Raw genomic sequence first — 25,111 nt, 5'->3', positions numbered from 1 at the left:
GCCTACAGTGTTCGGGCCTACAGCGGCCCCCGGGCCTACAGTGTTCGGGCCTACAGCGGCCCCCGGGCCTACAGTGTCTGTGCCTACAGTGTCCAGGCCTACAGCGTCCCCCAGGCCTAATATGGGACAAGGGCGGTCCCGTACGGGATAAACAAATTTAGCCCAATATACGGGATGTCCCGGCTAATACGGGACAGTTGGCAACCCTAGGTGTGGAGCAGATGTTGTGGCCCCTCAGCATTGAGATGCAGATTCAGACCTGTGTCCTGACCAGGGAGGTGCGTGCGGCCTTCCAGAGGACCGCCTGCATCTGCTCCAGCTGTTATCGATTACCAGCCAGATCCAACCCTCTCCGTCAGAACCTCCGCTTGGATGTGATGGAAGAGAAAACGTTCAAATTCTCCACGCAGGGCAGCACCCGAGGTCAGGATAGAACTTGGATTGCTGGGGCTGTGTGGCAACAACTCTACCAGCTGCACCATTGTGCCGCCCTTGATTCCATACCTGGCCACACTCAATGCACATCGGATATCTACAATCCTCATGTTAAGATCCCTCCTGATAACACGCAAAACATTCCTGGAGAAGCCTGCAGCAAATATGACCACCCAATGAGGGTGAAAGATTCTTCTCACAGTTTCACAGCTACTTGCACAACGCGTAACTGATCTTTCAGCTGAATCTGCGACAGTGTTTGAAGTCCACATCAGATCTTACCTTCCCATTGTCCCAGTGGTACAGACTCCTCACACCTCCACTGTATTGCATGCCTGTGGAGATATCCGGAATGAACAAAGAAAGGTATCAAGCATTCCGCCATCGCTGGCAAAAAGGCAACATTAGACTTTCTCAAAGTGGTCGCTACACAAGCACTCTGCACACCTTCAACAGTAAAGTAGAGTCATCTCCATTAGTTTACTTGAAGCAGTCCTGAAGTTCACAACTTTAGTGGAAGGTTCCAATTGAGATCTTAGCGTTAGAGTCATGGAGTGATACAGTGTGAGAACAGGCCCTTCGGCCCAACCTGCCCACACCGGCCAACATGTCCCAGCTACACTAGTCCCACCTGCCCATGTTTGGTTCATCTCCTTACAAACCTGTCCTATCCATGTATCTGCCTAACTTTTTCTTAAACGTTGGGATAGTCCCAGCCTCAACTACCTCCTCTGGCAGCTTGTTCCATACACCCACCACCCTTTGTGTGAAAAGGTTACCCCTCAGATTCCTATTAAATCTTTTCCCCGTCACCTCAAACCTATGTCCTCTGGTCCTCGATTCCCCCACTCTGGGCAAGAGACTCTGTGCATCTATACAGTCTTTCTTGGCTGACAATGCACTTACATCACCTGGTCAGTTTCTAAATGCCAATAATAAATTGTTGGGTCCATTGCTGTCTGATTTCATTTGGAGCAATGTTGGACGTCATGACACTGTACATGGATGGAGCAGTGTTGAACATCCATGGCACTGTACATGGATGGAGCAGTGTTGGATGCCCATGATACTGTACATGGATGATGCAGTGTTGGGCGTCCATGATGCTGTACATGGATGGAGCAGTGTTGGACGACCACTGGACAGCACCACTAATGCTACAATGTTGGATCTCCATTGTACAGCACCACCATTAAACAATAGACAATAGGTGCAGGAGTAGGCCATTCAGCCCTTCATGCCAGCACTGTCATTCACCGTGATCATGGCTGATCATCCACAATCAGTACCCCGTTCCTGCCTTCTCCCCATACCCCCTGACTCCACTACCATTAAGAGCTCTATCTAACTCTCTCTTGAAAGCATCCAGAGAATTGGCCTCCACTGCCTTCTAAGGCAGAGAATTCCACAGCTTCACAACTCTCTGAGTGAAAAAGTTTTTCCTCATCTCCGTTCAAAATGGCTGACTCCTTATTCCTAAACTGTGGCCCCTGGTTCTGGACTCCCCCAATATCGGGAACATGTTTCCTGCCTCTAACGTGTCCAATCCCTTAATAATCTTATATGTTTCATTAAAATCCCCTCTCATCCTGCAGTTCCTTCCTACACAATATATATAGGTTGTTCTCCAATGCAGGATGAACAACCGTCACTGAGAGCTGGTGGATGGGCTGGAGGGTATCGACCCTGTGTTCATGTCTCAATCTCTCTCCAATCTGCATGGACCTACCATTCCCTTCACCTGCGATGCCTCGTTTGGGGGAAACGTGCTTTGGGCCTTCGCTGTGACCTTCGTCATCCTCGTTTGCATCCTCTTCAGCATCCTTCTCACTGTCAGAGGACATGGCAGTCTGGGCAGCAGCATCAAATGTTTCCTGCCTGAAGGAGAAGAAGGAACGTGGGTAAATATACCCTGCAATACATTACCGTCACAAACGGCCACGGTGGCACAGCGGTAGACTTGCTGCCTCACAGCGAATGCAGCGCCGGAGACCCGGGTTCCATTCTGACTGCGGCTGCCGTCTGTACGGAGTTTGTACGTTCTCCCCGTGACCTGCGTGGGTTTTCTCCGAGATCTTCAGGTTTCCTCCCACACTCCAAAGACGCACAGGTTTTGTAGGTTAATTGGCTTGGTAAGTGTAAAAGTTGTCCCTTACGTGTGTAGGATAGTGTTAATGTGCAGGGATCGCTGGTCGGCGCGAACCCGGAGGGCCGAAGGGCCTGTTTCCGCGCTGTATCTCTAAACTAAACTAAACTAAACTAAACTAAACAGGGAGAGAGATGGAGAAAAAGAGTGGAAGAGACAGATATAGATTGAGAGAAAAATGTAGAGTTGATAGAGAAAGGGGAGAGAGGGAAGAGTGCAAGTGACATTTTAAGACAAAACAAAGTCAAGCGGTGTAACATAAAACTGGTCAAATACAGAGAGAGAAAACAAAATATTATTATTTTTCTTCAAAAGTTAACACAATATCAACTCCTTGTGAGATACGTTGCTCAATCCATAGATTTCCTCTTCCTTATATGTAAGAGCATAAGAAATATAAGTTTTAGCAATGAGATGCCTTGTGTCCGCTGTACTTTTGCCAATTTTTATGCTTCCGTGTCACCATCTCAGGTAGTAATCAACTGTGCAGAGCCAGCTTGTCTTGTTTGACCCATACTGACCTTCCAGAACCATACCTGCCCTGAGACAAACATGACCCAGTTCTACACTGCTTGCTATTGACACACTCTCGTGGCAATCTACAGTGGTCAATGGCCTACCTGAACATCTCTGCGCTGTGGGAGGAAATTGGGTCACCTGGAGAAAGTTCATATAGCAGAGGTAGAACTTACAAACTTCACACAGACGGCACCAGAGCTCAGGGTCGAACTCGAGCTGCCGGAGCTGTGACTAACCACTAATGTAACACCCATGAATTCACGAACACAAAGTCAGGCAAAATGGACAGGGAATGGGGGGAAATGGACAGTCAATGTTTAGGCCAGGACACTTCCCTGGGCTGAAACACAGATTCCCCATCTCCCTCCAGAGATGTATCTGAGATCCTCCAGCGCTTTGTGTCGGAAGGAACTGCAGAAGCTGATTTACACCGAAGATAGACACAAAATGCTGGAGTAACACAGTTGGACAGGCAGCATCTCTGGATAGAGATGTTGGGGGAGTCCAGAACAAGGGGCCACAGTTTAAGAATAAGGGGTAGGCCATTTAGAACTGAGAAGAGGAAAAACTTTTTCAGGGGGTATGGGGAGAAGGCAGTAACGGGGTACTGATTGAGAATGATCAGCCATGATCACATTGAATGGCGGTGCTGGCTCGAAGGGCCGAATGGCCTCCTCCTGCACCTATTGTCTATTGTCTAGAAGGAATGGGTGACATTTCGGGTCGAGACCCTTCTTCAGACTGAGAGTCACTCCAGAGATATGGAGGCAGATATGATAGTGGCATTTAAGAGGCTTTTAGATAGGCACATGGATTTGCTCAGGCAAAGGAGATTACTTTAGCCTGACACTCGTGTTCACCCTTCTTCGGACTGCCACAAGATGCTGGAGTAATTCAGCGGGTCAGGCAGTCTGAAGAAGGGTCCCAACCTGAAACGTCACCCATTCCTTCCATCCGGAGATTCTGCCTGTCCCTCCAGCACGTTGTTTGTTACTCTAGGTTCCTGTCCCTTGTGGCTTCGTGCTGTCACTTTCTAACCCACGCCTCGTTTGACTTCCTCATCATTCCTGCTCTTGATGGTGACAAATGGACGTTCGTAAGGCAGCAAACAAATTGGCACCAAAAAAGCACAGGGTGACGAATCAGACTTTGGGAAGAGGTTAGGAATAGTGCCAAAAGACGGACCAAACTCTGGCTTGTCCATGTTGTCAATTGGTGAGAAGTGTCAGGGGTTAATACTTAGCTATCCCGTACATCCACTCAGTCACCCTCCCCTGTACCCCAAGGTGCACAGGAGTTGCACATACCTGCTCGGGGCGGAATGTTTCCGAGGGGGGGTCTTGGTTTGCTTTTTGTCCTTCTGCTTGGTCTCGGCCAGCCTCTGCCTCATGTTAATTGTCAGCTCTGAGCTGAGCCGCCAGATGAAGATACAGCTGCAGGGAACAACACAGAGTCACATCTTTCAGATCGCACCCTGTCCAGAATTTCAACCTCAGCCCACAGCAAGTGAGTGCAGGGCCGTGGTCGGTCACAGATAAGATATCACTTGGCCTACAGTGCAGGTCCAATCCCCATCACATCACTAGCCAAGCTTTCACTGAGTATTAAGAGTGGGGGAGTGGATGGGGGGGGTACGGGAGAGAGAGAGAGAGGAAGGGGAGAGAGGAAGAGAGGTGAAGGGGAGCAGGTAGAGAGGGAAGTGAGGAAGGAGGAGAGGGAAGAGGAGAGAGGAAAGTGAGGGACAAGAGAGCGGAAGAGTGGAGAAAGGGAAGAGGAGAGCAGGGGAAGAAGAGGGAGAGGAAAGGGAAATGTGGAAGGGGAGAGAAAGGGAAGTGGGGAAGAGTGGGGAGAGGGAATTGGAGAGGGAGCGATGGAGAGAGGGAGCGATGGAGGGAGGGAGAGCAGGGGTGGGTAGATGGCAAGAGGAAAGAGAGGGGAGGAGGAACGGGTGGAAAGGGAAGAGAGAAAGGGGAGAATGTGGAAAGAGACGAATAAGGAAAGTGGAGAGACAGGAAGGAGAGGGAAAAGAGAATCAGGAAGGGAGAGAAGGAGGAGAGAGAGTGAAAAGGGGAAGAGGTTGGAAAGGGAAGAGAAGGAAGGGGAGAGAGGAAAGAAGAGGGGAAGAAAGGAAAGTGGGACGGAATAAAGTGAGAAAAATGTGAAAGAAGATTCGAAGGAAGTAGGAAAGATAGGAGGAGTGGGGAGGAGGAAGAAGAGAAGAGGGGAAGAGAGAGAGACAAAGTCGTAGGCTGCAACAGGGGTAAAATAGAGAGGGGGACGAGAGAGAGGAAAAGAAGCGTGGTTGAGACAGAGAGCTGGAGACGGAGGGTGGTACGGAAAGAGAAAAAAGACAGCATTTTTAAGACAGAAACGGGAAAGCAGTGAGAGACATAAAGAGGCATGCAATGTAGTAACACTGAAAATGCTGGAGACACTCAACGAGACAAGCAGCTCCTGCGGATGGAGAAGAGGTCAATGTTAACGTTTCACAGCCTGTTCTGACGAGAGATTATGGACGTGATACTTCAACTCTTTGCTGCCCCAGTACGTCCAGCATTTTGTGTTTTTATTTCTTCAGGTTCGTTTTGTTTTACGCCCTTTACAGACAGCCAGACTGGCTGAGCGGGCAACAGCAGACTGAAAGGTAAATTGCCAGGAGCCCTCAACGATTCTCAGTCCGTGCGCTGCCCAACAGGGACATCGTTTGTTGGCTCTTTCTGTGCTTTCCTGCGCGTTTCTCGCGTGGGTAGCGTTTGGCCTTGCCAGGAGAAAGAGATGGAGTGAGGGAGTGGAGGGAAGACCCACAATCAATCAGGAAGGGTGCGTGGCGAACGGCAGGGTAACACGGAGAGAAGGAACCTACCTATCCCCTGACACGGAGATCAGATGTTTACAGTCATTGGTGAACTTCATTCCCGTCACAACCTCTGGGGGGGAAAAAAAGACATCTGTTGTGGAAACCAAGGTAAATTAGTGACAGCCAGTCCAAAAGATATGGGCTTGTGGGACAACAACGATCGGTCAAAGCAGCCACAGCCAGACATAAAAACAGCTTCTTCCCACCAGCTCCACTCAACAACCAAAAGCCTCCTTTTGCTCTGGCATTTTATTTCATCCTTCGCATGTTTAAATTATAATGTTTTATTCTTAATTGTTTACTGTATGTTGTGTTGTTACTCGCGAGCAAAGCACCAAGGCAAATTCCTTGTATGTAAACACACTTGACTAATAACATTTATTCAATTCAATTCAATTCAATCACTGAACGTCTCTGTGAGTGAATGCAGGCACAAAATGCTGGAGTAACTCAGCGGGTCAGGCAGCATCTCAGGAGAGAAGGAATGGGTGACGTTTCGGGTCGAGACCCTTCTTCAAACTGATGTCATGGAAAGGGGCGGGACAAAGATGGGATGTAGTCGGAGACAGGAAGACTAGTAGAACTGGGAAGGGGAGGGGAGAGAGAGGGGAAGCAAGAAAAAGAGAGAGAGAGGAAAAGCTTTTTCAGTCAGAGAGTTGTGAATCTGTGGAATTCTCTGCCTCAGAAGGCAGTGGAGGCCAATTCTCTGAATACATTCAAGAGAGAGCTAGATAGAGCTCTTAAGGATAGTGGAGTCAGGGGGTATGGGGAGAAGGCAAGAACGGGGTACTGATTGAGAATGATCAGCCATGATCACATTGAATGGCGGTGCTGGCTCGAAGGGCCGAATGGCCTCCTCCTGCACCTATTGTCTATTGTCTAAATCGAAGATAAGACACTAAATACTGGAATACTCGGCAGGACAGGCAGCGTCTCAGGAGGCACAGAGGGGGAGCAGTGAGAGAGGATGTTGCTGAGCTCTCGTCGGAGAGAGGAGGATGGGGGTGGAGGAGGGTCTGAGGAAGGGTCCCGACCTGAAACGTCACCCGTCCCTTCTTTCCAGAGATGCTGCCAGAGATACTCCAGCATGTCTTGTCTACCTATTTATTTCTGGTGATCTATGGCCAGGTTACTGCCAGATGGCAGTTTGGAGAGAAGGGCAGAACTTTGGGGCGCAGTATCATCATTGCACCAGTGGGGGCAATGTTGGATGGCGTGACTCGATGAATCACGCCACTGGCCAAACCTGCGTGGAGCTAAACTGAGGACAAATGAATAACGCTGAAGGCTGAGTGACCGATGCGGTCGTCTTATGTCCGCCATCCCCAGCTCCCACCCACCGCGACCAACACAGCAGCTTCCCGCAAGCAGCACCAAAGGGGACATGATCCTCCGTCAAGGTATCTATCAGACTGCCAGCTTCTGCACAGTCAGACGTGGCTGCTGCAGGTTTAGTTTAGTTTGGAGATACAGCGCGGAAACAGGCCCTTCGGCCCACCGAGTCCATGCCGACCAGCGATCCCCGCACCTTAACACTATCCTACACACACCAGGGACAACTTACATTCATACCAAGCCAGTTGACCTACAAACCTGTACGTTTTTGGAGCATGGGAGGAAATCGAAGATCTTGGGGAAAACCCGTGCAGGTCGCAGAGAGAACGTACAAACTCCGTACAGACAAACACCCGGAGTCAGGATCGAACCCGGGTCCCTGGCACTGGAAGGCAGCAACTCTACCCCTGTGCCACCGTGCTGCCCTGATCTCCCATCCACCCAGACTCCAGTCCATCTGAGCTCAAAGACAAAGGTTGGTTCCCACTCTCTTTGTTGCTGCCCACCACCAGGCCTGTCAATGGGCCGATTCATTTCTCCTTGGTGACACTTACTGGGGGCTAGTCAGTGCACCCCCTTCCTCTTTATTTATCCAGTCATCAGCTATGGCAGCTTTTATGGTCCATCCCCTCTTGTTCTTCAACCGAGGAGCAAGTTGACAGTCAACCACATTTGGTGGGTCTGAGGTGAGTGGGTAAGGATGGCAGATATCCTTCCCTGATGGACAATAGTCCAGCGACTGTTATCCACATTTATTTGTCACATATTTACTGACTCAAATTTAAGTTTGTGGTGCGGATCAATGGTATGGAACTTGTCAATTATTAGTTAGTTTAGTTCAGTTTAGTTTATTGTCACGTGTACCGAGGTACAGTGAAAAGCTTTTGTTGCGTGCTAACCAGTCAGCGGAAAGACATTACATGATTACAATCGAGCCATTTACAGTGTACAGATACATGATAAGGGAATAGCGTTTAGTGCAAGGTAAAGCCACCAAAGTCCGATCAAGGATTGTCCGAGGGTCACCAATGAGGTAGATAGTAGCTTAACCGTGAGACGAATGGATCCCACTTCTATCCCAGTGTGGACTCTAACCATGACAGTGGATAGGACAAGGACATGCTGAATGTTAAACAGGACCAGCAAAAGCGTGGCCTCCTCGATGCCAACTCACCTGAGTGTCCAAACATGGTTGCAACACACTCGCCTGAGTAGAAGTCAAAGATGGAGAGGTTCTTATCAGAGCAGCTGGTTGCAATGTAGAGCCCGGACGGATCAATCTGAACCTGGATAAAAGCAGACGAGCCGCACTAGTTACATCAACTCCGGATCTCCGGTCAAACAAAGCAGTCAATGCAGAGAGAGGGTCGGATGGCAAAGAGACAGGGTTGGTCAGCACAGCGAGAGAAAGATGGACAGCACAGAGAGAGAAGAGTCTGTCAGTAGAGAAAGGGTCAGTCAGCACAGAGAGAGAGAGAGAGAGAGAGAGAGAGAGAGTTGGTCAGTAGTGGGATCATAGAAACATAGAAAATAGGTGCAGGAGTAGGCCATTCGGACCTTCGAGCCTGCACCACCATTCAATATGATCATGGCTGATCATCCAACTCAGTATCCAGGGCCGTCTTAACGCATGGGCCTGATGGGCACTTGCCCGGGGCCCCACGAGCATAGGGGCCCCATGCTGATCTGTGTATGTTAAGTGACTTGCAATAAATAAATACTACTTTAAAAATGTAGGTTCAATAAGTGCTTTTTTCGCAACATTTTCAGTCCCTAAGTGTTTTTTTCGCAACATTTTCCATCCCTAAGTGCTTCTCACAGCGATCTGAGAGAGAGAGAGACAACAGTAGAGAGAAGGCCAGTGCAGAGAGAGAGAGAGCGAGAGAGAGAGAGAGAGTGAGTGAGAGAGAGTAGGAGTAGAGAGAGAGTAGGACAGTAGAGATAGAGTCAGAGCAGAGAGAGTTACACGGAGCAGAGAGAGACAGCTGCCTGCCACTTTTGCTGCATACACACTCCATGTGTATATGGAGTGTGTGAGGTTGCAGCCCCTGTTCCAATATCTAAAGGGGCTGCTCCTTGCCTTCTGGCTGCACTTCTCACCCACCACCCTCATCTATGGACACCCTGTGCGTAGGGGAGAGGGCAGGGCTGAAGATGTCCTGGTTGGGTTGCTCCTGGGCCTGGCCAAGCTGGCCATCCACGAGTCACGGCGCCAGGCGGAGGAGGGCTCCGCCCGAGCCGGCTGCCCGCCCCTTTTCCGGGGTTACGTCCGCATGTCATTAGAGAGGGACTATGCGCTGTCCACGGGCACCCTGGGGGGTTTCTGGGACCGCTGGACACCGCGCAGGGTGCAATGTATCTTTAACAAGGATGGTGATATAGTTATTTAATATTCAGAATTTAAGAATATTTATTTGTATTATGGTGGTGGGTTTGTTTGTACTGTTTTGTTTACTGTGCATATTATCTTTGTAAATAATTGATTAAATCTATTTTTGGTTAAAAAAAAAAAGTAGAGAGCGAATCAGTCAGTGGAGAGAGACAATAGACAATAGAAAACAGGTGCAGGAGAAGGCCATTCTGCCCTTCGAGCCAGCACCGCCATTCAATGTGATCATGGCTGATCATTCTCAATCAGTACCCCGTTCCTGCCTTCTCCCCATACCCCCTGACTCCGCTATCCTTAAGAGCTCTATCTAGCTCTCTCTTGAATGTATTCAGAGAATTGGCCTCCACTGCCCTCTGAGGCAGAGAATTTCACAGATTCACAAAGTTTTTCCTCATCTCCGTTCTAAATGGCCTACCCCTTATTCTTAAACTGTGGCCCCTTGTTCTGGACTCCCCCAACATTGGGAACATGTTTCCTGCTTCCAACGTGTCCAACCCCTTAATAATTTTATACGTTTCGATAAGATCCCCTCTCATCCTTCTAAATTCCAGTGTATACAAACCTAGTCGTTCCAGTCTTTCAACATATGACAGTCCCGCCATTCCGGGAATTAACCTAGTAAACCTACGCTGCACGCCCTCAATAGCAAGAATATCCTTCCTTAAATTTGGAGACCAAAACTGCACACAGTACTCCAGGTGCGGTCTCACTAGGGCCCTGTACAACTGCAGAAGGACCTCTTTGCTCCTATACTCAACTCCTCTTGTTATGAAGGCCAACATTCCATTGGCTTTCTTCACTGCCTGCTGTACCTGCATGCTTCCTTTCAGTGACTGATGCACTAAGACACCCAGATAACGTTGTACGTCCCCTTTTCCTAACTTGACACCATTCAGATAATAATCTGCCTTCCTATTCTTACCACCAAAGTGGATAACCTCACACTTATCTACATTAAACTGCATCTGCCAGGCATCCGCCCACTCACACAACCTGTCCAAGTCACCCTGCAACCTCATAGCATCTTCCTCACAGTTCACAGAGAGAGTCGGTCAGCCCAGTGAAGGAGGTGGAAGATATACAGAACGTCGGTCAGTCGGTCAGTGCAGAGAGATAGTTGTACAGTAGAGAGAGAGAGAGAGAGAGTCAGGCAGCAGAGTGAGTTAGTCAGCATGGAAAGTGTCTGCCATGGTGTTCAGAGCCACAACAAGATAGTCTAAGGCTGAGTGATGATCATTAAATTTAAATGAGCCACTTAAATTGAAGGATGTATAGGAAAATAACTCCAGATGTTGGTTCAAATTGAAGGTAGACACAAAATGCTGGAGTAACTCAGGCAGCATCTCAGGAGGGGAAAGAGAGGGGCAGAGGAACTATCTGAAGTTGGAGATATCAATGTTCATACATCTCATATTTCGCTTGGGCAGTTTACACCCCAGCGGTATGAACATTGACTTCTCTAACTTCAGATAGTTCCTCTGCCCCTCTCTTTCCCCTCCCCCCTTCCCAGTTCTCCCACTGTCTTCCTGTCTCCAACTACATCCTATCTTTGTCCCGCCCCCTCCCCTGACGTCAGTCTGAAGAAGGGTCTCGACCCGAAACGCCACCCATTCCTTCTCTCCTAAGATGCTGCCTGACCCGCTGAGTAACTCCAGCATTTTGTGTCTCACTTAAATTGAAGTGTATGGAAAATTGAAAAACTAGATTAAAGGTGTGCCTATCCTTACATAACGGCAAATCTTTTTTTTTAAATTTAGAGATACAGCACAGAAATAGGCCCTTCGGCCCACCAAGTCCGCACCGACCAGTGATCCCCGCACATTAACACTATCCTACACGCAATAGGGACAATTGACATTTACCAAGCCAATTAACCTACAAACCTGTGCATCTCTGGAGTGTGGGAGGAAACCGAAGATGTCGGAGAAAGTCCACGCTGGTCACGGGGAGAACGTACAAACTCCGTACAGACGGCACAGACAGTAGTCAGGATCGAACCCGGGTCGCCGGCACTGCAAGGCAGCAAATCTACTGCTGCGCCACCGTGCCGCTTTCAATCGCTTGAAGGAGTGCTTCTTAGTTCTCAACAGTTACACATTACACTGAGAAATAAAATTGTGGGAAAAGTGATCCAAGGTGACTAATTAATGGAGGTGTCAGATGAAGAGGTTGTAATGTTGTCGCCGAGCAGAAACTTGGGAGGGCATCGGGAACCAGTGAAGAACAGACTGTCGGAGATTCTACAAGTTTACAAAATGGAGGAGAGTAATACTAACAAAAAAACAAACTGCTGGAGGAACTCAGAGGGTCAGCTAGTATCTATGAAGACAAATGGATGGTCAACGATTTGGGTTGAGACCCTGCGTCTGGGCTGAAAGAATGGAGAGGAGATAGACACAAAACGCTGGAGTAACTCAGCAAGACAGTCAGCATCTCTGGAGAGAAGAAATGGGTGACGTTTCAGTCTGAAGAAGGCAGTCAGCATCTCTGGAGAGAAGAAATGGATGACATTTCAGTTTGAAGAAGGGTCTCGACCCGAAACGTCACCCATTCCTTCTCTCCTGAGATGCTGCCTGACCTGCTGAGTTACTCCAGCATTTTGTGAATAAATACCTTCGATTTGAACCAGCATCTGCAGTTATTTTCTTATACAGTCTGAAGAAGACAGTCAGCATCTCTGGAGAGAAGAAATGGTGACGTTTCAGTCTCGACCCGAAACGTCACCCATTCCTTCTCTCCAGAGGTGCTGCCTGACCCGCCGAGTTACTCCAGCATTTTGTGTCTATCTTCGGTGTAAACCAGCATCTGCAGTTCTCCGCATGAAGTGGAGATATCCAGTGTAAAGAGGTGCGTGGTGGGGAAACAGCTGGCCAGTGATAGAAGGGGTGGACAGTTGGATGGTGTTAGTTGGGGGAGAGAGAGATGGAGATGACAACAGAGGTGGGGACATGCTTGGTGGAGGGGCTGCAAACGATGGAATCTGTTGGAAAGATGGCTGGAGTATGGGACCCAAGAAGGGAGGCGTGTGTTGTGGGCAGATGGGAGCAGTGGAAGGGGTGGGGGGGGGGGGGGGGAGAGGGACAGGTGGAGTGGGGAATGGGGAGTGGGTGGGAAGAAGCTCGGTGAGAGGGGGGCAGGATGTTGTGGGAAAGAATGGTCCGTGTGGGAAGGATCGGCATGGATGGAAGAACCACTGCTTTTGAAAGCCGGATGCCGCACTGTTCCAAGAGCACTCACCTTAATCAGCGTTCCATCTTCTCCCTGAGATCCCTTGTACAGCTTCTTCTGTTTCCCATTGCTAATGTTAAATATTCTGCAGGGAAGTAGACATAGACGGTGAGAGAACAATCGAGACATTTACACAGGCGTAAACTTGTTCCCGTGTTTAAATCAAAGTACGGCCGACATAAAACTTCCATCACACATTGTTATTCAGTCTGTGGATCTAGTCTATTCACTCGGGGAATGTGGCAAGGTGGTGTGGCATGTACAGGGCATTGGTGAGACCACACCTGGAGTATTGCGTACAGTTTTGGTCTCCTAATCTGAGGAAAGACATTCTTGCCATAGAGGGAGTACAGAGAAGGTTCACCAGATTGATTCCTGGGATGGCAGGACTTTCATATGAAGAAAGACTGCATAGACTCGGCTTGTACTCGCTGGAATTTAGAAGATTGAGGGGGGATCTTATAGAAACTTATAAAATTCTTAAGGGGTTGGACAGGCTAGATGCAAGAAGATTGTTCCCGATGTTGGGGAAGTCCAGAACAAGGGGTCACAGCTTAAGGATAAGGGGGAAGTCTTTTAGGACCGAGATGAGAACGTTTTTTTCACACAGAGAGTGGTGAATCTGTGGAATTCTCTGCCACAGAAGGTAGTTGAGGTCAGTTCATTGGCTATATTTAAGAGGGAATTAGATGTGGCCCTTGTGGCTAAAGGGATCAGGGGGTATGGAGAGAAGGCAGGTACAGGATACTGAGTTGGATGATCAGCCATGATCATATTGAATGGCGGTGCAGGCTGGAAGGGCCGAATGGCCTACTCCTGCACCTGTTGTCTATGTTTCTATGTACCATGTAAAGCGACATTGAGAGGTGAAGGATTGACACAAAAAGATGGAGTAACTCAGCGGGTCAGACAGCATCTCTGGAGAAATGGATAAGTCGAGATCCTTCTAGTCTGAAGAAGGGTCTCAACCCAAAACGTCACCTATTCCGTTTCTCCAGAGATGCTGTCTGACCCGCTGAGTTACTCCAACCTTTTGTGTCAATCCTCGGTTTATACCAGCATCTTCCGACACAGAGGTATAGGATATCTCGGTTTTAAACACGTGCAAGACATCAGTTTTATTTTCAGAGATTTGCGGTATTCCTGAGTGTTACGGTGAAAGATAATGCAATGTCGGTACAAACAGCAGTAATTATTACAGAGAAAAGTTGGGGTGTACTGATTCTTTTGCCACAGAAGGCTGTGGAGGCCGTCTTTTTAAGGCAGAGATAGATAGATTCTTGATTAGTGCGGGTGTCAGGGGTTATGGGGAGAAGGGCGGAGAATGGGGTTAGGAGGGAGAGATAGATCAGCCATGATTGAATGGCGGAGTAGACTTGATGGGCCAAATGGCCTAATTCTGCTATCACATGAACATGACCTAAACCACTGAACTCAGCCCTGAAGACGGAGAGTCGAGGAAGAGATGCCAGATGTGGTGGCGAATATATCGGTGTGACAGAGTTGTGGGGAGGGTTATCAGAGTGTTACAGCAGTGGGTGTAAGTTATATCAGTGGGTAATAGACAATAGACAATAGGTGCAGGAGGAGGCCATTCGGCCCTTCGAGCCAGCACCGCCATTCAATGTGATCATGGCTGATCATTCTCAATCAGTACCCCGTTCCTGCCTTCTCCCCATACCCCCTGACTCCGCTATCCTTAAGAGCTCTATCTAGCTCTCTCTTGAATGCATTCAGAGAATTGGCCTCCACTGCTTTCTGAGGCAGAGAATTCCACAGATTCACAACTCTCTGACTGGAAAAGTTTTTCCTCATCTCCGTTCTAAATGGCCTACCCCTATTCTTAAACTGTGGCCCCTGGTTCTGAGGTGGTGAGGCAGCAGCTCTACTGCTGTGCCACTGTGATCCCACATCAGCCTCACCAGCCACCTCAGAACCCACAGAATTAGTGGAAGAAAGGCATTGTGAACCTCAAGAGCCGGGAGGCGAGGCGTGGCTCTGCATATAAACCGGGAGCGGTACGCCGATGGCAGCACCACATCCCACTCACCGAATGCTCCTGTCCTGGCACCCAACGGCAGCATACTTCCGCGTGGAGTCCACATCCATGTCATACAACGTCGTCTTTCGAACCACATGGTGAGTTCGGGTGAACTGAGTGCCTTCGCTAGTCTGTTGGGAATGAAAACAAACAGGCTAGCTCCAACACCCAGACACCCACAGGGCATCATCTATATACAGAACAATATCGGGAGAGGATGCATTGTCTGGCAGACACAACATGCTGGAGTAACTCAGTGGGTCAGGCAGCATCTCTGGAGAGAAGGAATGGGTGATGTTTCGGGTCGAGACCCTTCTTCAGTCTGAAGAAATAGATAGTTTCTTGATTAGTAGGGGTGTCAGGGATTATGGGGAGAGGTCAGGAGAATGGGGTTAGGAGGGGGAGATAGATCAGCCAGGATTGAATGGTGGAGTAGACTTGATGGGCCGAATGGCCTAACTCTGCTCCTATCACATATGACCGTATGATGGTCCCCAGCCAAAATGGCGATCATTAAACGTTATTCCCTTATCGTATCTATGGAAGATTGTGAGCCACCTATATATTAAAATCAGTAATCCTTTGATCTAATTAACAAAGGCGCTGGATAAACCACAGTCTGCAGAAGGGTCTCGACCCAAAACGTCACCCAGTCCTTCTCTCCAGAGATGCTGCCTGTCCCGCTGAGTTACTCCAGCATGTTGTGTCGACCTTCGATTTCAACCAGCATCTGCAGTTCCTTCCAACACACATTGTCTGGCAGAACTCCAGCTAGTGGAACAATCTGGGGAATTCCACTCTTCCACTGATTATTGGATTTACTAAAGCTCTGGATTAGATACTAGTCTGTAATTCAGTCCCACGGTATCAACTATTCTATGAACACCGAACTTTGGGATTCATCTCAATCTGTAACTCAATATTATATATTATATTATTTAACGAATATTGATTATGTACGGAATATGCAGGTTATGTACTGATTATGTTCCATATGTACTGAAGCCCTGGACTAAATTATAGTTCGTAGCTCACTCACAGGCAGGGCCGTCTTTACAGCATTATGGGCCCCGGGCAAAGCAGTGTACTGGGGCCCCTACGACAACTACTCACAGGAATAAAAATGTAAATGGTCAATAAAATGGAACATATAAGCTCGTGGGGCCCCGGGCAAGTGCCCATCAGGCCCATGCGTTAAGACGGCCCTACTCACAGGGTCTCGACCCGAAACGTCACCCATTCCTTTTCTCCAGAGATACTGCTTGCTTGTCCTGTTGAGTTCCTCCAGCGTTTTGTGTCTTTCCCAGAGGATTTTATATACACTGAATCTCTGGATTAGATTCCAAACTACTTTAACCCATTCCCGAAGTGTTGATTATTCGACTTGTATTGAAGCTATGGATTAGGTTCCAGTTTGTAACTGACGGTACATTCATGCAGTGCGCTATCGGTTACCTTCTGCGCCGTCCGGAAGTAAATGCTCTTGTCTGCACCACAGGTGATCATCCTGACACTCCCGCCATTAGCTGCAAAGAAGAATAGAAGGTTTAGTTTAGAGATACAGTGCGGAAACAGGCCCCTCAGCCCACCGAGGCCGCACCGCCCAGCCCCATCGGCCCGCTCGGCTCGGCCCTGGGACCTTACATCGCCCGGCGGGGGCTTCAAAAGTCGGGAGCCTCGATCGCCTCGAAGCAGCAGTTTGGCTGCCTGACCGCGGGAGGAGAACAGAAGAGGAGATAAGACTTTTCTTTGCCTTTCCTTCACAGTGAGGGTGTGCCTGGAGGAATCACTGTGATGGTTGTCTGTGTTAAACTTATGTAATTGTGTGTCAAGTCAAGTTTATTTTGTCACACACACATAAATGTGCAGTGAAATGAAAGATTACCCACAGTCCAACAACAAGAGCAACAAGTCTTGTGTTCTTTATTGTTTATGACTGCATGGTAACGACAATTTCATTCGAATCTATTTTTGAATGACAATAAAAGCAATTTGATTTGATTTGATTTGATCCCCGCACATTAACACTATCCTACACATACTGGGAACAATTTTCTTTTATACACATACACCAAGCCAATTAACCTACAAACCTGAACGTCTTTGGAGTGTGGGAGGAAACCTGAAGATCTCGGAGAAAACTAACGCAGTCATGGGGAGAACGTACAAACTCCGTACAGACAGCGCCCGTAGTCGGGATCGAACCCGGGTCTCCGGCGCCAAGCCCATTCTCTCCATAACCCGAGACCCGTACTAAGCAAGAGTCTGTCTGTCTCTGCCTTAGAAATATCAACTGACTTGGCCTCCAATAGACAATAGGTGCAGGAGTAGGCCATTCAGCCCTTCGAGCCAGCACCGCCATTCAATGTGATCATGGCTGATCATTCTCAATCAGTACCCCGTTCCTGCCTTCTCCCCATACCCCCTCACTCCGCTATTCTTAAGAGCTCTATCCAGCTCTCTCTTGAAAGCATCCAACGAACTGGCCTCCACTGCCTTCTGAGGCAGAGAATTCCACAGATTCACAACTCTCTGACTGAAAAAGTTTTTCCTCATCTCAGTTCTAAATGGCCTACCCCTTATTCTTAAACTGTGGCCCCTTGTTCTGGACTCCCCCAACATTGGGAGCATGTTTCCTGCCTCTAGCATGTCCAACCCCTTAATAATCTTATATGTTTCGATAAGATCCCCTCTCATCCTTCTAAATCCCAGTGTATACAAGCCTAGTCGCTCCAGTCTTTCAACATATGGCAGTCAAGCAGCATCTGTGGAGGCAAAGAAATGATCGACATTTTGTCTGGAGACCATCATAAGGTCATGTCATGTGTGATAGGAGCAGAATTAGGCCATTCAGCCCATCAAGTCTACTCCACCTGGCTGATCTATCTCTCCCTTCTAACCCCATTCTCTCCATAACCCCTGAGACCCGTACTAAGCAAGAATCTGTCTGTCTCTGCCTTGGAAATATCAACTGACTTGGCCTCCACACCCCCCCGTGGCAAAGGATTCCATCCTCGTGAGTGACCTGCTATTTGCGTCCAGCTGCTTTGCTTTGCTCCATTGTCCGGCATCCCTTGTGTCAGTGAACAAGCTCGGTGCACGCAGGCAGGTACCTGTAAACTTGACGGCTGTGATGGAGGACGAATGTTCATCCAAGGTCTGGAGCAAGCTGTAGTCGTTTTCAGCGTCCAACACATGGATCAGCCGGTCCCGGCTGGCAGACGCCAGCAGCTTCATGCCTGTCGGTGGCCAAGGAAAGAGATGAGAGCGGACAAAATGTGTGGGAAGGAACTGCAGGTGCTGGTTTATGCCGAGGATAGCCACAGAATGCTGGAGTAACTCAGCGGGACGGGCAGCATCTCTGGAGAGAAGGAATAGGTGATGTTTTTATAAGAAAATAACTGCAGATGCTGGTACAAATCGATTTATTCACAAAATGCTGGAGTAACTCAGCAGGTCAGGCAGCATCTCGGGAGAGAAGGAATGGGTGACGTTTCGGGTCGAGACCCTTCTTCAGTCTGAAGAAGGGTCTCGACCCGAAACGTCACCCATTCCTTCTCTCCCGAGATGCTGCCTGACCTGCTGAGTTACTCCAGCATTTTGTGAATAAGGTGATGTTTTCGAATCAAGACCCTTCTCCAGACTGAAGAGGGTGTCGACCCGAAACGTCACCCATTCCTTCTCTCCAGAGATGCTGCCCGACCCGCTGAGTTACTCCAGCATTTTGTGTCAATCGTCAGTTGAAAGCAGAGTCGGGTATCGGTGACAGTGGTTCACTAGTTCACAAGTTATAGGAGTAAAATTAGGCCATTCGGCCCATCGAGTCTACTCTGCCATTCAATCACGGCTGATCTCTGCCTCTTCATCCTATTTTCCTGCCTTCTCCCCATAACCCTTGACACCCGTTCTAATCAAGAACTTGTCTATCTCTGCTTTAAAAATATCCACTGACTTGCCCTCCGCGGCCATCTGTGGCAACTAATGGTGGTAGGGGCTTGGGTGGGGAACGTGCTCAATAGTAAAGTGATGCAGCAAATAGACCCACTGTCTACAGCTCCAGTTGCCCGGGTTCAATCGTGACCTCCGTTGATGGTTGTTTGAGTTTGCATGCTCCCCTTGCAACCATGTGGGTTTCCTCTGGGCATCAAAGAATCATGGACTCATGGAAAAAGGCATTTAGATCTACCAAATCCACGCTGACCATCAAGTGCTCATTCTTACGCTAATCCTCCTCGGAAGCATTTTATTCTCCCCATATTCCCATCGATTACCCCAGATTCTACCGCCCACCTACACACCAAGGATAATTTACAGCAGCCAAGTAACTACCAACCTGCATATTTTTTGGGATGCGATAGAAAACCCAAGCGGAAAGATTGGAAAGACTGGGCTTGTATTCACTGGAGTTTGGAAGGATGAGAGGGGATCTTATAGAGACGTATACAATTATAAAAGGACAGGACAAGCTAGATGTAGGAAAAATGTTCCCAATGTTGGGGGGAGTCCAGAACCAGGGGACACAGACTAAGAATAAAGGGGAGGCCATTGAAAACTGAGGTGAGAAGGAACGTTTTCACCCAGAGAGTTGTGAATTTGTGGAATTCTCTGCCACGGAAGGCAGTGGAGGCCAATTCACTGGATGAATTTAAAAGAGAGTTAGATAGAGCTCTAGGGGCTAGCGGAATCAAGGGATATGGGGAGAAGGCAGGCACGGGTTACTGATTGTAGATGTTCAGCCATGATCACAATGAATGACGGTGCTGGCTCGAAGGGCTAAATGGCCTCCTCCTGCACCTATTTTCTATGTTTCTATGTTTCTATGTCACACGGAGTGCAAACTCCACACAGACAGCTCCGAGGGTAAGGATTGAACCGGCATCACTGGAACTTTGACACAGTGGCTCGAGCACTGCACCACCCACAATCCCTAAACATGCTGTGGCACCAGAGTATGGGCTCAGAAGATGATCTACAATCATCCAACATGATGGCTCAACTCTTTGATCTCTCTTTGCTCTGCCTGTCGAACTCGTGTGTGGCTGGATTATAATCAAATATAGAGTGTTATCTGGTTTGACTGGGCAGCATGCAATCGAATGCTTTTCATTGCATCTCAGTACACACGACAATGATAAGCCAATGCCAACACCAATACCAATTTGTGGCTGAAGTGCACCCCCAGTAAGTGCGTGGCAGGAGAACAGGGAGGAGTTGCTGCAAATGTGAAATAGGTTGCAGGGAAATAAGTCGGGGGGGGGGGGGGGGGTGGATTCATTGCATTGGTCTGAAAGCTGGCATAGCCTTGATGGTCATGAGGGCATAAGTGATAGGAGCAGAATTAGGCCATTTGGCCCATCAAGTCTACTCCGCCATTCAATCGTGGCTGGTCCATCTCTCCCTCCTAACCCCATTCTCCTGCCTTCTCCCCATAAACCCCTGACACCCGCACTAATCACAAATCTATCCATCTCTGCCTTAAATGGGCTAAATGATCTTCTCTGACATAAGCAATATGAGAATATAAAGCCCAACACGATGCTTCAATGGAGAATTATCAAACAAAACTGGAAGTACAGCCACTACCAGGTGACCAAACTCTATCAAAGAGTGAGCCTTTTGGGCACTTTTGAAAGGAGAAGCTACATTGATGTTCAGGGAGTCAATTCCAATGCTTGGGTTCTTGGTTGTCAATTGTGCAGCATCAAAAAGTCGGGATGTACATAAGACCACAGTGGAACTAGTCCATATATCACGTAGGATTGTAGTGCAGATAGTGATTGCAAAGGTAGGGAGAGCAGAAGTTATCGGGAGATCTAAACATGCTTGCAAGACTAGGTACCAATACTAGACACAAAAAGCTGGAGCAACTCAGCGGGTCAGACAGCATCTCTGAAGAAAAGGAATAGGTGACATTTCGGGTTGAGACCCTTCAAGACTGAGAGTCGGGGGAGAGGGAAACGAGAGATATAGACCGGTGATGTGGAGAGATACAGAACTAATGAATGAAAGATATGCAGAAAGGTGACGATGATAAAGGAAACAGGCCATTGTTAGCTGTTTGTTAGACGAGAACAAGTACCAACAATGAGACTCAACAAGACGGCTTCGAAGCTGGTACGACTTGGGTGAGGGAGGGATGGCGAGAGAGCCAATATAAGGATTGCTTGAAGTTAGAGAAATCAATATTCATGCCGCTGGGTTGTAAGCTGCCCAAGAGAGGGATATGGACCAAGCGCAGGCAAGTGGGACTAGTGTGGCTGGGATATTGTGGGCGAGTTGGGCCGAAGGGCCTGTTTCCACACTGTATCACTCTATGACTCTCAATATGAGATGCTGTTCCTCTGCTGTTGCGATGCTCACTGACATACAATGGATGAAGGGTGAGAGGAAGACTCAGCAGCGTTTGTCACCAATCTCACATTCATCGAGCACAGGCAAGGATCACCACAGCCACTGGGCCAATGGGACATGGATGATAAGACAACACAAAGTTTAAAAAAAAGTTCTCTCACCAGTTTCAGGTTTGGAATATTCAAGACACAGAATCTCAGAATCGTGAGCCTCGACTTGAAGGAGCTCTCTGAGCTGCTGTAGATCATGGACTCTGTCAGAAACAAGGCAACACCAGCATTTCAATCCAACCCAAGCAACACCGTCATGAATGGATGACTGAGGTTCTGCAACCTCATCCGTCAGTCAACCATATCTCCCATCTTGCTGCCTGCATTACCACTGGCACCTCACGGCAAAAACCTTTAAAGTGGTTGGGCTGAGCTGTGAGTCACTTTCACTACTTTCACACCCTCTCTTACTCTCCTCAATCCCGGGCTTCTTAAATGTCACATCTTCATTCTGGGGCCCCTGTATAGTAAAGCTCCAATAACCCGAATTGGCCGAAAATCCCAATGATTTGGGTGTTCCGGTTCCCATGAGGATCGTGCTTCACGCGCCCTTTTGAAAATTATCAGGTTGGTTGGAAAATTTATCATACCACTGTCATGTACTGTATAATATCTGGAAAAAAAGAACTAAGAGAGTGTTATGGGGTATAAATTGGAGCAACATCCTGTAGTCCTGAAAGTTTGGTATCGACAAAGTGCTAAACGTGCTGACTAATTGAGTTTTGCTGTAACTGGGAATGGCTCTCCAGATCATATAAGAAAATAACTGCAGATGCTGGTACAAATCGATTTATTCACAAAATGCTGGAGTAACTCAGCAGGTCAGGCAGCATCTCGGGAGAGAAGGTATGGGTGACGTTTCGGGTCTGAAGAAGGGTCTCGACCCAAAAACGTCACCCATTCCTTCTCTCCCGAGATGCTGCCTGACCTGCTGAGTTACTCCAGCATTTTGTGAATAAATGGCTCTCCAGATCTCTGTCCTCTTTTTATTTAAGGCCCATCAGTCCTAAATCCTCCCCCCCACCCTTCCCCGCCAGTCCTGAGGAAAGGTTGTCTGACTGAAATGCTAATTCCACAGATCCTGCCTGACCTGCTGAATTTTTACACCATTCTCTGCTCTTACTTCTGATTTTGAGCATTTGCAATATTGAGACTTTTTTCTATTTTTAAATCCCAATTACTTGGCCATCCATCCACCCAAACAATCTCTCCCTCAGTAGCCTGGTTTCAATTTCCCCCATTTAAAAAAAAATCAAAACATTTATTCAATTATTTAAAATAATAATATTTACAATGCAATAAACCCAAAACAGAACCCACCACCAGAATACAATACAAACAAATATACCAATTGAAACTATTATACAACTACATTACAATCCCCATCCAGGATACATCCAACCCCCCGCGGTGCCCAGCGGTCCCGGAAACCCCCCAGGGTGCCCGTGGACAGCGCGTAGTCCCTCTCCAACACCACCCGGGCACGGACGTAACCCCGGAAAAGGGGCGGGCAGCCGGCTCGGGCAGAGCCCTCTTCCGCCTGGCGCCGTGACTCGCGAATGCCCAGCTTGGCCAGGCCCAGGAGCAACCCAACCAGGACATCTTCGGCCCTGCCCTCTCCCCTACGCACAGGGTGTCCAAAGATGAGGATGGTGGGTGAGAAGTGCAGCCAGAAGGCAAGGAGCAGCCCCTTTAGATATTGGAACAGGGGCTGCAACCTCACGCACTCCATGTACACGTGGTACACAGACTCACACACTCCATGTACACGTGGCACACAGACTCACACACTCCATGTACTCGTGGTACACAGACTCTTCCAGCCAGCAAAAGTTGCAGGCGGCTGGCGAATCTGTGAACCGCGAGAGAAACAGGTTGCGGGGGACTCCTCAGTGCAGTGCCCCCCGCCCCAGGTCCCCGATGGAGAGGGGCAGAATCCCTGCGTAGAGGGACCCCTCCATTTCCCCCATGGTGGTGAATTTCCTTTCAGTGTCGTCAATGGTTACTGAACAATCGGATGTGATCAAAAGCAGTGAGTGTTTCAGTACTCCAACTCAAAGTCTGCCGGAATGCCAACCTTTGTCCACAAGCACTATTTACATCAAGGTACATGCTCAAACTCCTCTTAAAATCCTTCCTCGTCACTGATCACGCAACACGACCACGCTGGGCTGGATGCGCACGCCAAATGAAAAGACACGAATGCTTCTGAAACTCACTTCCATTGACTCCGATGGAACTAACTTGCAGAATTGCCCACTGCGTGTTTGGACAATGTGATACCCTTCTCAATAATTCCAAGGACCAGCAAGTTATGAAAACCTTTAACACTCTTCATATTCCATTCTTGGAAGTTCATGGTAGGTGCTACCAAATTGCTGCTAACCTGCACTCCATTGTATAATCTTTGAAAGACACTATCGATCTTGGACATCAATATGTAAGTTTCAGTGCAGGTCACTCCTATTCATTCAAGGACGTTTCATTGTGATCAAATGTAGATGGATTACAGAGAGGTGTACACGATGCAGGCTGTGTGGACTGAGGAGGTCACTGGCTCCACACTGTACACACGGCCTGCACCCGCATGGGTTAGTTCCCTGCCTGGTTGCAGCTTACCTCAGGGTCCCTACCCGGTCACCGGATGCCATTTGCTGTCCATCGGGGCTCACGCACAGGGTCCTGATCCCAGTCTTCAGGTCGGTGGCTTGGGAGTCCTGTTTGTCCGAACCGCCAACAGAACTGTTCTCCACATCGAGCAACGTCAAGGTGTTGGAGTCCATGTAGAGAATCTTCAGCAAATCCTGAGATTAGAGGAGGAGGAAATTTAGGACACCGTCACATCTCGGCCTTCTGTGCAGGCTTGTACACACACGCAAGTGTGTCCAAACCCGCACACGTACACGTTCACTCAACCTGTATACGGACACTGTGCGCAAGTCTACTCGCGTTGAAATCCATTCAAATCTGCACATCTCTAAACATTTAAAACATTCCTAAGTGTGCCCAGACATGTGCGTGCAAGTCTGTACACCTATGTTCAAATCTGTACATATAAACCATTTGTGTGTTCGATATCAGGACAATACTTGAGGTAAAAATCTTCTGCCGTTACTTGGTTTGCGCGCTGTATCCAACTCAGTTGTACAGGGCCCTGGTGAGACCGCACCTGGAGTACTGTGTGCAGTTTTGGTCTCCTAATTTGAGGAAGGACATTCTTGTTATTGAGGGAGTGCAGCGTAGGTTCACCAGGTTAATTCCCGGGATGGCGGGACTGACGTATGATGAAAGAATGGGTCGACTGGAGTTGTATTCGCTGGAATTTAGAAGGATGAGAGGGGATCTTATAGAAACATATAGAATTCTTAGAGGATTGGACAGGGTAGATGCAGGAAAAATGTTCCCCATGTTGGGGGAGTCCAGAACCAGGGGTCATAGTTTAAGAATAAGGGGTAGGCCATTTAGTAATGAGATGAGGAAAAACATTTTTACCCAGAGAGTTGTGAATCTGTGGAATTCTCTGCCACAGAATGCAGGGGAGGCCAATTCACTGGATGTTTACAAGAGAGAGTTAGATTTAGCTCTTAGGGCTAATGGAATCAAGGGATATGGGGAGAAAGCATGATCATATTGAATGGCGGTGCTGGCTTGAAGGGCCGAATGGCCTACTCCTGCACCTATTTTCTATGTTTCTATACGCCACCCAGTTCAAGGGTAATTAGGGATTGCTGCCCTTTCCTGAAAAATGAATTTTAAAAAG

General features: G+C 48.3%; 1 protein-coding gene across 1 annotated transcript in view; it reads right to left on the bottom strand.

Moving 5' to 3' along the window:
• mapkbp1 (mitogen-activated protein kinase binding protein 1) overlaps positions 1 to 25,111 on the bottom strand; it is a 228,230-nt gene that overhangs the window by 41,733 nt on the left and 161,386 nt on the right. Inside the window, exons 11-21 of the mRNA XM_078406156.1 lie at positions 23,971 to 24,155; positions 21,463 to 21,554; positions 18,064 to 18,189; positions 16,406 to 16,476; positions 14,960 to 15,081; positions 12,919 to 12,994; positions 8,467 to 8,578; positions 5,964 to 6,027; positions 4,408 to 4,533; positions 2,165 to 2,313; positions 718 to 770 (exon numbers count right to left, since the gene is read on the bottom strand). Of these exons, the coding sequence (XP_078262282.1) occupies positions 718 to 770; positions 2,165 to 2,313; positions 4,408 to 4,533; positions 5,964 to 6,027; positions 8,467 to 8,578; positions 12,919 to 12,994; positions 14,960 to 15,081; positions 16,406 to 16,476; positions 18,064 to 18,189; positions 21,463 to 21,554; positions 23,971 to 24,155 (1,176 nt within the window). The remainder of the gene's footprint in view (positions 1 to 717; positions 771 to 2,164; positions 2,314 to 4,407; positions 4,534 to 5,963; positions 6,028 to 8,466; positions 8,579 to 12,918; positions 12,995 to 14,959; positions 15,082 to 16,405; positions 16,477 to 18,063; positions 18,190 to 21,462; positions 21,555 to 23,970; positions 24,156 to 25,111) is intronic.

Source organism: Rhinoraja longicauda, chromosome 10, assembly GCF_053455715.1.
Source record: "Rhinoraja longicauda isolate Sanriku21f chromosome 10, sRhiLon1.1, whole genome shotgun sequence".
Taxonomy (NCBI): domain Eukaryota; kingdom Metazoa; phylum Chordata; class Chondrichthyes; order Rajiformes; family Arhynchobatidae; genus Rhinoraja; species Rhinoraja longicauda.
Note: the sequence above shows the minus strand (reverse complement) of the source record. Positions and strands in the feature narration are given on the sequence as shown.